Source organism: Leucoraja erinacea, chromosome 37 (genome assembly GCF_028641065.1).
Source record: "Leucoraja erinacea ecotype New England chromosome 37, Leri_hhj_1, whole genome shotgun sequence".
Classification (NCBI taxonomy): domain Eukaryota; kingdom Metazoa; phylum Chordata; class Chondrichthyes; order Rajiformes; family Rajidae; genus Leucoraja; species Leucoraja erinaceus.
The window spans coordinates 8,228,472-8,242,978 of NC_073413.1; the positions used below are offsets into that span (position 1 = coordinate 8,228,472).

The 14,507-nt window shown below is 48.3% G+C and overlaps 1 protein-coding gene across 1 annotated transcript; it reads left to right on the forward strand.

Moving 5' to 3' along the window:
- The first annotated feature begins 471 nt into the window (after positions 1 to 471).
- Positions 472 to 14,304, forward strand: LOC129713901 (cathepsin D-like). The gene is made up of 8 exons (XM_055663278.1): positions 472 to 635; positions 6,440 to 6,599; positions 7,596 to 7,719; positions 9,279 to 9,397; positions 11,106 to 11,305; positions 11,673 to 11,795; positions 13,306 to 13,450; positions 14,179 to 14,304. Exons 1-8 carry the CDS (start codon positions 574 to 576, stop codon positions 14,287 to 14,289), a joined length of 1,044 nt encoding a protein of 347 aa, XP_055519253.1. The 5' UTR covers positions 472 to 573; the 3' UTR covers positions 14,290 to 14,304.
- The last annotated feature ends 203 nt before the right edge of the window (positions 14,305 to 14,507 follow it).

Genomic DNA, 14,507 nt, shown 5'->3' on the forward strand with positions numbered 1-14,507 from the left:
GCAGGTACAGGATATTGAGTTGGATGATCAGCCATGATCATATTGAATGGCGGTGCAGGCTCGAAGGGCCGAATGGCCTACTCCTGCACCTATTTTCTATGTTTCTATGTTTAAAAGGGTGGCACAGCTGGTAGAGCTGCTGCCTCACAGCGCCAGAGACCCAGAATCCATCCTGACCTTGGCTGCTGTCTGTGTGGGGTTTGCACCTATTTTCTATACAACCCAAATTTCCACCGACCCTGGTTGTGTGGTAATAAATTATATCTAATCTATCTATAAAGAACACACAAAATAGGATCTTTGATTGCAATGACATTGCTTTGGATAGGGGCCATGAGGCAGTCGCATGACCCATCATATGACTGGGTGACGTCACATGACCACAGAGAGCCCGCCCCCTCCGAACGTTGTGACATTTAGAGGCTGATCGACAGCGGGCGCGACCAATCAGCGCTGCGGATCCGCCCATAGTAGCCATACTGTATCAAAGGGCGCTTGTATCATTCTGGAGGCGCTTGTCGATTTCTTCCAGGAGACTCCTCTTATACTTTCTTGCTTCAAAGGCCACTAACTATGAACTGGGCCCGGTTGCTGGTGTTCTGCAACGTGCTAGTGGCCGCTGATGCCCTCATCAGGTGAGCAGGGCCGGCGACTGTTTTATTCTGCTTTTCCTTAAATTTAGACAAGTACTATGTTCACATATATTCTCTTCTGTAGGAGGGAACTGCAGGTGAAGGTAGATACAACATGCTGGAGTAACGCAGCGGGTCGGGCAGTATCTCTGGAGAGAAGGAATGGGGTCAGTCTGAAGAAGTCAGTCAGCTCTGTGTGCTTAAGCAAAGCAAGAATTTCATTGTCCTATACAGGGACACATGACAATAAACTCACTTGAACACTTGAACTTGAAGGGTCTCGACCCCATTCCTTCTCTCCAGAGATGCTGCCTGACCCGCTGAGTTACTCCAGCATTTAGTTTTTACATATTCCGTTGTGCTACAGCAAGTACGAATGTCATTGTTCTATCTGGGACACATGACAATAAAATACTCTCGACTCTTGTTTTGCAAGCAAGTCTATTTTTAAAGCACTCTTTCTGTAGGGTTTTTATTTAACTTTGTACTTAACTATTTTACTTTACTCCAGAGTAAAGCAGTCGTTGCTTTGTGTACAGGCTCCATCCAGTGAGATGTTACTTCCTGAAGAAGGGGTTCGGCCCGAAACGTTGCCTATTTCTTTCGCTGCATAGATGCTGCTGCACCCGCTGAGTTTCTCCAGCATTTTTGTCTACCTTCGATTTTTCCAGCATCTGCAGTTCCTTCTCAAACACCATTCCTTTGCTGTTTTCCTACTCGCCGAACTATAATGCTTGTCCGCTAAAGATATGAACATTCTAGCATTTTTGTGTACCTGTTACTTCCTGGTGTTGGTTTGTTGCCTGACATTGTTATATTCAACAGGGTTAAACCCTCGTCTGGGCCTCAAACTGCAAACTCTCGCTTAATTGTCAAATTCTAAGAAGCCATTGCAATCATTTAAAGTATATTGAACAGGGGACCGTTTGGTCCATCGACCCAGCCACTCCCACAAGTGGAAGCATTCTCTCCACATCCACTCTGTCCAAGCCTTTCACTATTCTGTATGGTTCTATGAGTCCCCCTCCCCTCATTCTTCTAAACTCCAGCGAGTTCAGGCCCAGTGCCTTGTGTATGAAATGGCGGGGGAAAGTGTTCTTGAATGTAAAGGGCCTATTTGTATTTTAACTGATCAAGTTTAGGAGTCAGTTCTTAGATGTAGAAGGTCAATTCTGACAAGTTCTGATCTATACTCTCCTCACAATGCAACAGGAAGTTGTGGCTGGAATTATGGTCAACCATGATGCTAGTGAAACAATGAACTATTTAAGTTTTAGATAGTCACGAGTAGTTGATGATTGTTGGATTATATCCTAGCACCTTATGTTTGGCTTGAAAGTTATAGTTGAATAAACATTGACAGTGAACAAAGGTGCTTGTTTTGCATGCTGTAATTCTAAGCAGTTGGGAAGTTAGATTTTATCTGTTGAAGTTTGATTAAGGTTAATGAATATCTGGAATTGATATGCAGCCTGGTTAATTAGTGTGGTTTTTGTTAAGGGTTTGTGTTATAGAATAATGGCATTGTAATGTTGAAATTCAATTTGGAAATATGGTGGGGTTAATGGCTTGGGGTGCAACTTTAAATGTCACCAAGGGACTGGGGACTTTAAATGGGTGACGTTTCAGGTCGAGGCCCTTGTTCGAAACGTCACCTACTCCTTCTTTCGAGAGATGCTGGGTTACTCCAGCATTTTGTGTCTACCTTCAGTTTAAAGCAGCATCTGCAGTTCCTTCCTACTCTTGGGGACTTTAAATACCAGCTACTTCAAGTGATGGTAGTTCTATTCACCAGTGTTCCAGTCTAGGGAGCATATCTTTAAGGTGAGAGGGACAAAGTTTATAGGAAGGTTACACAAAAAAGCTGGAGAAACTCAGGGGGTGCAGCAGCATCTATGGAGCGAAGGAAATAGGCAACGTTTCGGGCCGAAACGCTTCTTCAGACTGATCGGGGGCGGGGGTGGGCGGGGGACAAGAAAGGAAAAAGGAGGAGGAGCCCGAAGGCTGGGGGATGGGAGGAGACAGCAGGGGGACTGAGGAAGGGGAGGAGACAGCAAGGACTAACAAAATTGGGAGAATTCGATGTTCATGCCCCCAGGATGCAGACTCCCCAAACGGAATACGAGGTGCTGTTCCTCCAATTTCCGGTGCTGCTCGCTGTGGCCATGGAGGAGACCCAGGACAGAGAGGTCGGAGAGTTTCTCCAGCTTTTTTGTGTAACCTTCGATTCTCCAGCATCTGCAGTTCCTTCTTAAACAAAGTTTATAGGAAGATCGACAGAAAATGCTGGAGTAAATCAGCGGGACAGGCAGCATCTCTGGAGAGAAGGAATGGGCGACGTTTTGGGTTGAGACCCTTCTTTGAACTGATGTCAAGGGAGGGGGTGGGACAAAGATAGAATGTAGGGGGAGCAAGTAAGACTAGTGGACGAAATGGGAAGAGGCTGGAACTACCCAAGTGAAATATGAGGTGCTGTTCTTCCAATTTTTCACTCTAATGGAGGAGGCCCAGGACAGAAAGGTCAATGTGGGAATGAGAGGGGCATATGAAGAAAGACTGGATACACTCGGCTTGTACTCGCTAGAATTTAGAAGATTGAGGGGGGATCTTATAGAAACTTACAAAATTCTTAAGGGGTTGGACAGGCTAGATGCAGGAAGATTGTTCCCGATGTTGGGGAAGTCCAGAACAAGGGGTCACAGCTTAAGGATAAGGGGGAAGTCTTTTAGGACCGAGATGAGAAAATCATTTTTTACACAGAGAGTGGTGAATCTGTGGAACTCTCTGCCACAGAAGGTAGTTGAGGCCACAGTTAATTGGCTATATTTAAGAGGGAGTTAGATGTGGCCCTTGTGGCTAAAGGGACCAGGGGGTATGGAGAGAAGGCAGGTACAGGATACTGAGTTGGATGATCATATTGAATGGCATGCAGGCTCAAGGGGCCGAATGGCCTATTCCTGCACCTAGTTTCTAAGTTGCTTGAATACTGCTGGTCTGCCCAGGGAAAGTCTGAAGAAGGGTCTCGGCCCTGAAACACCACCCATTCATTCTCTCCAGAGATGCTGCCTGTCCTGCTGAGTTACTCCAGCTTTTTGTGTCTTATCTTCAGGGAAAGACATTCCTTTCTTTCATGTCTGTGTTAATTTTAGTTTTGAATTAAATGTCTCCTTTCTTCCAAAAAAGGCCTGACCCAGTATATAGAGGATTAAGTTTATTGTTGTCACTTGTATCAAGATACAATGAAGAGCTTTATTTTGCACGTTATCCAATTAAATCAAATACTGCACATAATTAGCACTAAACTTTATTTCCTTTATCCTGTCCACTCGATGGCTCGATTGCAGTCATGTATAGTCTTCCTGCTGACTGGTTAGTTTAGTTTGGTTTAGAGATACAGTGTGGAAACAGGCCCTTTGGCCCATCGAGTCCAGACCGACCAATGATCATTCTATCTCACACACACACACAGACACGCACACGCACACACAGACACACACACGCACACGCAGACACACACACGCAGACACACAGACAGACAGACACACACAGACAGACAGACACACACAGACAGACAGACAGACACACACAGACAGACAGACACACACACACACACACACACACACAGAACAATTTACAGAAGCCAAATAAACTCCAGACCTGCACAGCTTTGGAGTGTGGGAGGAAACCGGAGCACCCAGAGAAAGCCCACGTAGCCGCGGGGAGAACGTGCAAACTCCGTGCAGGCAGCACCCGTAATCAGGAACGGCCCCGAGTCTCTGGCGCTGTAAGGCAGCAACTCTACCGCTGTGCCGCCCGATAGCACACAACAAAAAGCTTTTCACTGCCTCGGTACACGTGACAATAGAAAAAACTAAATGAAATCAAGTCAAACTGGAGTACAACAGCAAGGGGAAAGAGTGAAGGGCAATAGTTCTCAGGGTCACGGTGCTACAGTTCCAGCGATAGTCCGATGTCCACATGTAGGTAGAGGAGAAACAGACTGTTCCCCAGCTCAAGTAGGGACTATTCAGAAGCCCAGTAACAGAGGGGAAGAAGCTGTTCCTGAGTCTGGTCCATGCTTTCAAGATTCTATATTTTCGGCCCAACAGGGGAAGAGAGAATGACCAGGGTGGGAAAGGTCTTTGATTATGTTGGCTGCTTTCCCAAGGCAGCGTGATGTATAGATGGAGTCAGTGGTGGGGGAGTCTGGTCTGTGGCTTTGTCCACAGCTCTCTGTAATTTCTTGTGATCTTGGGCAGAGCTGAGCCCAAATCAAGCCGTGGTGCACCATGACATTCGGATTTCTATGGGGCTTCCGTAAGATTGGAGGTTTCGAGGGAAGGTTGCTGTCTCCCCTGTGAAGTATGGGACGAGACGAGATTGATCGAGGCGCTGAAAGCTTTAGATCGGAATGAAGGATTGGAGACAAACTGTTTGCTTTTGTGGAGAGATCAATTGAAACTGTTGAGCAAAGGGCCCAAGGCTGACAAGAGAAGCTGTTATTGTAGACAATGCTTATTATTGGAGCAAACTCTCATTAAGGTGAGTGTGGAGTTTTGGTCTTAGAGATGCAGCATGGAAACAGGCCCTTCGGCCCACCGAGTCTGTGCTGGCCAGCAATGCCCCGCACATTAACATTATACCTACACATACTAACTACAATTTATTTAATGTTCAAGAAGGAACTGCAGATGCTGGAAAATTGAAGGTACACAAAAATGCTGGAGAAACTTAGCGGGTGCAGCAGCATTTATGGAGTGAAGGAAATAGGCAACGTTTTGGGCCAAAACCCTTCTTCAGACTGATAGGGGGTGGCGGGGAGAAGGAAGGAAAAAGGAGGAGGAGGAGCCTGAGGGCTGAGGAAGGGGAGGAGACAGAACGGGCTAACAAAATTGGGAGAATTCAATGTTCATACCCGCAGGATGCAGACTCCCCAAGCGGAATATGAGGTGCTGCTCCTCCAAATTCCGGTGTTGCTCACTCTGGCCATGGAGGATGCCCAGGACAGAGAGGTCGGACGGGGAATGGGAGGGGGAGTTGAAGTGCTGAGCCACCGGTCTTTAGTCTGAAGAAGGGTTTCGGCCCGAAACGTTTCCTATTTCCTTCGCTCCATAAATGCTGCTGCACCCGCTGAGTTTCTCCTGCACTTTTGTCTACCTAGGTACAATTTACACTTACACCCAGCTAATTAGCCTACAAACCTCTAAATATTTGGAGCGTGGGAGGAAACCAGAGCTCCTGGAGAAAACCCACGCAGGTCACGGGGAGAATGTACAAACTCCATACAGACGGCACCCGTGGTCAGGATCGAACCTGGGTCTCCGGCGCTGTGAGGCAGCAACTCTGCCGCAGCTGCACCATGTCCTTGTGTGAGGAGTTGGATGAATATTTTAAAGGTGAAGTCTTCAGGGTGGCGAAGCTCGTCTCGTTTGGCTGCGTTCCTGTTCGTGTTTGAAGGAGGGTCTCGACCCGAAGATTTAGCACGGAAACAGGCCCTTCGACTCACCGAGTCTGCGCCGACCAGCGATCCCCGCACACGAACGCTATCACGCGCACACACGCTTACAATTTTACCAGGCCAATTGACCTACAATCCTGCATGTCTTTGGAGTGTGGGAGGAAACCGGAGCACCCGGAGAAAAACCACGCAGGTCACGGGGAGAACGTACAAACTCCATACAGAAGGCACCTGTAGTCGGGATCGAACCCGGGTCTCTGGCGCTGTGAGGCAGCAACTCTACCGCTGCGCCACCGTGTTTGGGTAAGGGGGGAGAAATTACTTCATATTTTTAACTCTGACTTGACAGAATTCCGCTCACGAAATTCCAGTCGGCACGCCAGTCCCTGACTGACGTCGCGGGTTCCGTTGAGAATCTCATCGCCGCTGGGCGACGTGGAAACCGGAAGTACACGGAATCCCTGCGAAAGAAAGGAGAGACTCCGGAGCTCCTCACAAACTACCTGGATGTGAGTACTGACCCATCCACTACAATCACGGAGTGATACAGTGTCGAAACAGGCCCTTTGGCCCAACTTGCCCATTCCAGCCAGCATGCCCCAGCTACACTAGTCCCACCTGCCTGCTTTTGGCCCATGTCCCTTCAAACCTATCCTGTCCATGTGCCTGTCTAACTGTTTCTTAAATGCTGGGATAGTCCCAGCCTCAACTACCTAAGGGTCTGGCAGCTCATTCCATACAATGCATTTCGTTGTCTCTGTACTGTACACTGACAATGATAATTAAAATTGAATCTGAATCTGACCCACCACCCTTGTGTGAAAAAGTTACCCCTCAGATTCCTATTAAATCTTTTCCCCCTTAAACCTATGTCCTCTGGTCCTCGATTCGCCTACTCTGGGCGAGAGACTCTGTGCGTCTACCCGATCTATTCCCCTTATAGAAACATAGACAATAGGTGCAGGAGTAGGCCATTCGGCCCTTCGAGCCTGCACCACCATTCAATATGATCATGGCTGATCGTCCAACTCGGTATCCTGTACCTGCCTTCTCTCCATACCCCCTGATCTCTTTAGCCACAAGGGCCACATCTAACTCCCTCTTAAATATAGCCAATGAACTGTGGCCTCAACTACCTTCTGCGGCAGAGAATTCCAGAGATTCACCACTCTCTGTGTTATGATTTTGGGCACCTCAATAAGATCAAGCCTCATCCTCCTATGCTCTAAGGAATAGAGTCCCAGCCTACTCAACCTCTCCCTATAGCCCAGACCCTCTAGCCCCGACAACAATCTTCACTCTGGTTCACTGATTAGTCATTTAAACATGCTTCCCCTCCTTGCCCATTGCTGGTTTGTGCTGTCTGCCTGCTCTGTGCATCCACTCCCCTCTATGGCTGTGGTAGGATGATCTAACCCCATTCTCCTGCCATCTCCCCATAGCCCCCTGACACCCGTACTAATGGATTGTTTTAACAATGCTCGCTGATGCTGCTGTCTTTCCAGGCCCAGTACTATGGCCAGATTGGGATCGGCACTCCACCGCAGCTCTTCACGGTGGTCTTCGACACCGGCTCGTCCAACCTGTGGGTCCCTTCGCAACACTGTCACTTCTTTGACTTTGCCTGCTGTGAGTAACACAGGGGTTGGGCGCTGTTTGGGGACCCCCCCCCACCCCGGGATGGGCATCGCCCCTGAGGTTGGCATCCATCGTCCCTGCCCCAGTTCAGCCCATGAAAGCTGGTGGGAGGTTGTTCATAAGCGGTAGCTGCAGAATTAGGCCATTCAGCCCATCGAGTCTACTCCACCTATTACTACTGCTTCAATCATGGCTGATCTATCTCCCTCCTATCCCCCGGACTCCCGAGGTTGCTGGACACTGCAGAAAATACAAGACGATCTTGGTTGCTGTTAGTTTAGTTTAGAGATACAGTGCGGAAACAGGTCCTTACGGCCCAATGAGTCCGCATTGATCAGCGATCCCCGCGCATATTATCACTACCCTAATATATGCACACGCACACACACGCACGCACACACACACACACGTGCACACACACACATACGCATGCACACACACGCGCGCACACACGCACACACGCACACACGCACACACACACACGCACACACCAGGGTCAATTTTACATTTATACCCAAGCCAATTAACCTACAAACCTCTATATCTTTGGAGTGTGGGAGGAAACTGAAGTTCTCTGAGAAAACCCACACAGGCCATCAGGTCATCAATGATGGGAGCAGAATTAGGCCATTCGGCCCATCAAGTCTACTCCGCCATTCATTCAAGGCTGATCTCTCTCTACCTCCAAACCCCAATCTCCTGCCTTCTCCCCATAACCCCTGACACCCCGTACTAATCTAGAATCTATCTATCTCAGCCTTAAAGATATCCATTGACCTGCAGAAGCTGAGATCTTGTGCAAAACACACACAGTGCTGGAGTAACTCAGCGGGCCAGGCAGCATCTCTGGAGAGAAGGAATGGGTGATGTTTCTGGTCCCAACACAAAACATCTATTTTAATTGATTATCGATGATCTCCACATCACGGTCTATATCTCTCGTTTCCCTTATCCCTAACCAGTCTGAAGAAGGGTCTCGACCCGAAACGTCACCCATTCCTTCTCCCCAGAGATGCTGCCTGTCCCGCTGAGTTACTCCAGCATTTTGTGTCTCCGGTTTAAACCAGCATCTGCAGTTCCTTCCTACACTGTCTGTTTTAGTTTAGTTTAGAGATACAGCGCGGAAACAGGCGCCTCGGCCCTCCCGAGACCCCGCCGACCAGCGTTCCCCGCACTCCAACACTATCCTACACACACCAGGAACAATGTACGATTATACCAAGCCAATTGGACTACAAACCTGCACGTCTTTGGAGTGTGGGAGGAAACCGGAGCACCTGGGGAAAACCCACACTGTCATGGGGAGAACGTACAAACTCAGTACAGACAGCACCCGCAGTTAAGATCGAACCAGGGTCTCTGCTCTGTGTTTGGAGAGCTGGAGAGCTAGCCTGATCCTGTGCTGGGCTTTTCTCTAAAGATAGACACCAAATGCTGCAATAACTCAGCGGGACAGGCAGCATCCCTGGGGAGAAGGAATGGCTGACGTTTTGGGTCGAGACCCTTTCAAAGTGGCTTTGCCTTTTTACAACTGAGCCCTTTCTGTTCAGGGTTTCATCACAAGTACAAATCAGAGGCATCCAGCACCTATGTGGAAAATGGCACGAAGTTTGCTATCCGCTATGGAAGTGGCAGCCTAACTGGATTCCTCAGCCAGGACGTTATAACTGTAAGTGAAGCTGTATGTCTTGTGTCTGGCTCGGACTGGCCATTTGCCCTCCAAGTCGTAACCACCGTGATTAAAATGTCTCCTAATGCTGGGGGGGTGGGTAACGTTTTGTTTCATCATCATCATCGTCGTTCAGCTTTGAGGGCGGAAACAGGCCCTTCGGCCCACCGGGTCCGTGCCGACCAGCAGTCTCCACACATTAACACTGCCCTACACACACACCGGGAACATTACCATCTGGTTCGGGAATTGCTCTGCCAAGGACAAGAAGGCTCTGCAGAGAGTAGTGCGTTCGGCCGAACGCACTATGGGAACTTCACTCGCCCCCCTGCAGGAACTATACAACAGGAGGTGCAACTCCAGAGCAAACAAAATCATGAGAGACCTCTTCCACCCCTGCAACGGACTGTTCCAGCCGCTACGGTCAGGCAAACGCCTCCGTTGCCATGCGGTGAGAACGGAGAGGTTGAGAAGGAGTTTCTTCCCAGAGGCAATTCGGACTGTAAACGCCTTTCTCACCAGGGACTAACTCTACAGAACGTTTTTCCTTCTATTATTTATTATGTAAAATAATATGTGTGTTATGATTGTGTTTATAATTTGTTTGGATGTTTTGTTGTTCCGCGAGCATTGCCACTTTCATTTCACTGCACATCTCGTATGTGTATGTGACAAATAAACTTGACTTGACTTGACAGGGGATAATTTAAACATTTATACCGAGCCAATTTACCTACAAACCTGTACGTCTTTGTGGAGTGTGGGAGGAAGCCGAAGATCTCGGAGAAAACCCACGCTGGTCACGGGGAGAACGTACAGACAGCACCCGTAGTCGGGATCGAACCCGGGTCTCCAGCATGGCAAGGCTAGCAAGTCTATTCTTGCTATTGAGGGAGTGCAACGTAGGTTTACAAGGACTGACTTGCCATCGCCCGGTGGGGCAGCAACATCGGACGCCTGGATCGCCTCAGCGCAGAGGGAGAATAAGGAGGGGAGAGACTTTTGCCTCCATCACAGTGAGGAGGTGCCTGGTGAACTCACTGTGGTGGATGTTTATTGTGTGTTTTGTTGTTTATTATTATATGTATGACTGCAGGCAACGACGTTTCGTTCAGACCGAAAGGTGTGAATGACAAATAAAGGAATAAGAGGAGTTAATTCCCGGGATGGCGGGACTGTTCATCCTCGGGACCCGTCCCTATAACACTGGGTTCCCCCTTCAACCTTGGATAAGCTTTGAGCATCCACAGTCAAGTCAAGTCAAGTCAAGTTTATTTGTCACATACACATACGAGATGTGCAGTGAAATGAAAGTGGCAATGCTCGCGGACTTTTGTGCAAAAGACAAACAACAAAACAACCAAACAAATTATAAACACAATCATAACACACATATTCTTTTACATAATAAATAATAGAAGGAAAAACGTTCTGTAGAGTTAGTCCCTGGTGAGAAAGGCGTTTACAGTCCGAATTGCCTCTGGGAAGAAACTCCTTCCCACAGATGTCCTGGGTCGAAACCGCGCTGTATCTCTAAACTAAACTAAATATGGATGTGCGGGGAATGGGGGAGGGTGTGGATTACGTGCAGGCAGATAAGAATCGGTCATGGCGTTGTGTTCAGCACCGACTCTGTGGGCCGAAGGGCCTGTTGTGGTCCAGCCCATCTGGTCTCAGATGTCTGATCTTGCTTCACTTTGACTTCTAGATCGGTGACATGAAGACCCCAAACCAGATCTTTGCTGAGGCCGTCGCACAGCCAGGGTTCACTTTCATTGCTGCTAAATTCGACGGGATCCTTGGCATGGCTTACCCAACCATCTCTGTCGATGGGGTCCTCCCCGTCTTCGATAACATGATGAAACAGAAACTCGTGGAGGAAGACATCTTCTCCTTTTACCTCAACAGGTGAGCGTTACCTGCCCGGGAGTATTTTGCTCAGGGAAGGATGCAAAATGCTGGAGCAACTCGGTGGGACAGGCAGCATCTCTGGAGAGAAGGAATGGGTGACGTTTCGGGTCGAGACCCTTCTTCAGACTGATGAACGAATGGGTGATGTTTCGGGTCGAGACCCTTTTTGAGTTCCCCATTCCTTCTCCCCATAGATGCTGCCTGTCCCGCTGAGTTACTCCAGCATTTTGTGCCTATGGTTTAAACCAGCATCTGCAGTTCCTTCCTGCTGAGTATTTTGTTCCCTTCATTTTCCTCCTCCCCTCTCACTTCCCCCTTTTACCTGCATATTGTTTTCTAACATTCCTGCTGTCTTCTGTTCCAGGAATCCGACCACACAGCCAGGTGGGGAGTTGTTGCTGGGTGGTGTAGACTCCAAGTATTACACCGGAGACTTCCACTATTTGAACGTCACGCGTCAGGCCTATTGGCAAATCAAAGCTGACCAGTAAGTCCAGGGTGTTTCCACTTGTGGGAGAGTGCAGGACTAGAGGCCACAGCCTCAGAATTAAAGGACGTTCTTTGAGGAAGGAGATGAGGAGAAATGTCTTTGTGGTGAATCTGTGGAATGGTTTGCCACAGAAGGCAGTGGCAGCAAAGTCGGCGGATATATTTAAGGCAGAGATGGATGTATTCTTGATTAGTACGGGTGTCAATTATGGGGAGAAGGCAGGGGAATGGGGTTAGGAGGGAGAGATAGAACAGCCATGGTTGAATTGCGGAGTGTAGACTTGATGGGCCTAAGTAATTCTACTTGGTTTAGTTTAAGAGGTACAGCGCAAAAACAGGGTCCATGCAGACCAGCGATCCCCGCACATTATCCTGCACCCACGAGGGCCAATTGTTACACTTGTACCAAACCAATTAACCTACAAACCTGTACGTCTTTGAAGTTTGGGGGAAAACCGAAGATCTTGGAGAAAACCCACGCGGTCAGGGAGAGAACGTGCAAACTCCGTACAGACAGCACCTGGGACTCCGATGCTGCAAGAGCTATAAGACAGCTACTCTACTGCTGCGCCACCTTGCCTTGTGCATGGGGATTTGAGTATAGGAGCAGGGAGGTTCTACTGCAGTTGCACAGGGTCTTGGTGAGACCACACCTGGAGTATTGCGTACAGTTTTGGTCTCCTAATCTGAGGAAAGACATTCTTGCCATAGAGGGAGTACAGAGAACGTTCACCAGACTGATTCCTGGGATGTCAGGACTTTCATATGAAGAAAGACTGGATAGACTCGGCTTGTACTCGCTAGAATTTAGAAGATTGAGGGGGGGATCTTATAGAAACTTACAAAATAAGGGGTTGGACAGGCTAGATGCAGGAAGATTGTTCCTGATGTTGGGGAAGTCCAGAACAAGGGGTCTCAGTTTAAGGATAAGGGGGAAATCTTTTAGGACCGAGATGAGAAAAACATTTTTCACACAGAGAGTGGTGAATCTCTGGAACTCTCTGCCACAGAAGGTAGTTGAGGCCAGTTCATTGGCTATATTTAAGAGGGAGTTAGATATGGCCCTTGTGGCTAAAGGGATCAGGGGGTATGGAGAGAAGGCAGGGATGGGATACCGAGTTGGATGATCAGCCAAGCTTTTTTCACACAGAGAGTGGTGAATCTCTGGAACTCTCTGCCACAGAGGGATGATCAGCCATGATCATATTGAATGGCGGTGCAGGCTCGAAGGGCCGAATGGCCTACTCCTGCACCTAATTTCTATGTTTCTATGTTTCTATGATCATATTGAATGGCGAATGGTGCAGGCTCGAAGGGCCGAATGGCCTACTCCTGCACCTGTTTTCTATGTTTCTTAGATAACTGGTCGGTGGGCCGAAGGGCTTGTTTCCGCGCTGTATCTCTAAACGTAAAAAAACGAGTCGTCTTAATCTGTTCCTGTGACAATAGTTCTCAAAATGTCTCCCTAACTTGTTTGTGCTCTTTCCCCCTTCCTGCAAACCCTGCAGGGTGACTGTCGGAACCCAGTTGACCCTGTGCAAGGGTGGTTGCCAGGCGATCGTGGATACAGGAACATCGCTCATGGTTGGGCCTGTTGCGGAGGTTAAAGCCCTTCAGAAGGCCATTGGTGCAATACCAATCTTTCAGGGAGAGGTACATGGGGCTTTTACACTTGCTCAGACACCTACACGGCTGCTCTCTTTATTTATTTATTTTTTAAAAAAAAAATTATTAGAGGCATCTGCATATCATAATCCAAACCAGTATAGACTTTGTTTAAAGGTTACATTTTAAGTATCCAGGTTTCCAGGGAGTCAGTTACCAAACTAGCTGGGATCCTCCTTTGTCGGTTATCTATTAACATTGCCTCAAATTTATTTATTTAGATAGAAAAAAATAAAGAAAGAAAGAAAGAAATTAGAAAAATTGAATAAATTATCAATAATACAACTTGGGAGATAGGTCCGTAGGTGAGAGAACATAAATATTCATCTAGTCCTGGGTTCAGGCTTCAGTTCGGCCTCCGTGCCAGTCCGATCTACCCCTTCAAGTAATCTTGATGAGTAGGGCTGCTGTCTGTATGGAGTTTGTACGCTCTTAAGTGATGGGAGCAGAATTAGGCCATTCGGCCCATCAAGCCTACTCCGCCGTTCAACCGTGGCTGATCTATCTCTCCCCTCCTGACCCCATTCACCTGCCATCTCCCCATAGACCCTGGCACCCGTACTAATCGGTCATCGTCCGCGGGGAGAACGTACAAAGCCCATACAGACAAGCACCCGTGGTCGGGGTTGAATGGCGCTGCAAGGCAGTAGCTCCACCCGCTGCAACGCCGTGTTGCAAAAGTTTGCATTGACGTGTTGTTGTCTGTACATTGACAGTATATGATCGACTGTGCGAAGATCCCGTCTCTACCCAATATCACCTTCACGCTGGGAGGCAAGGACTTCTCGCTGACCGGGGACCAGTACGTGCTGCAGGTGAAGCATTGACAGATTCAATTATCTGTGGTCGCCCGGCTTAGTTTTGGCTTTTTTTTGTGTGTGTCTCTCTTTCTCTCTCTCTCTCTCTCTGTGCTGATTACAATGAGCAATAAATAGCTTTGGGAATGGGACTCGTTCCACTTCTGGCAGTCCTTCCCCCCCGATCGACTTATTAAAGAACAAAGTGCCTCAGTCCCGGCAAGTAGCTACTTGATGCAAAGATCCTC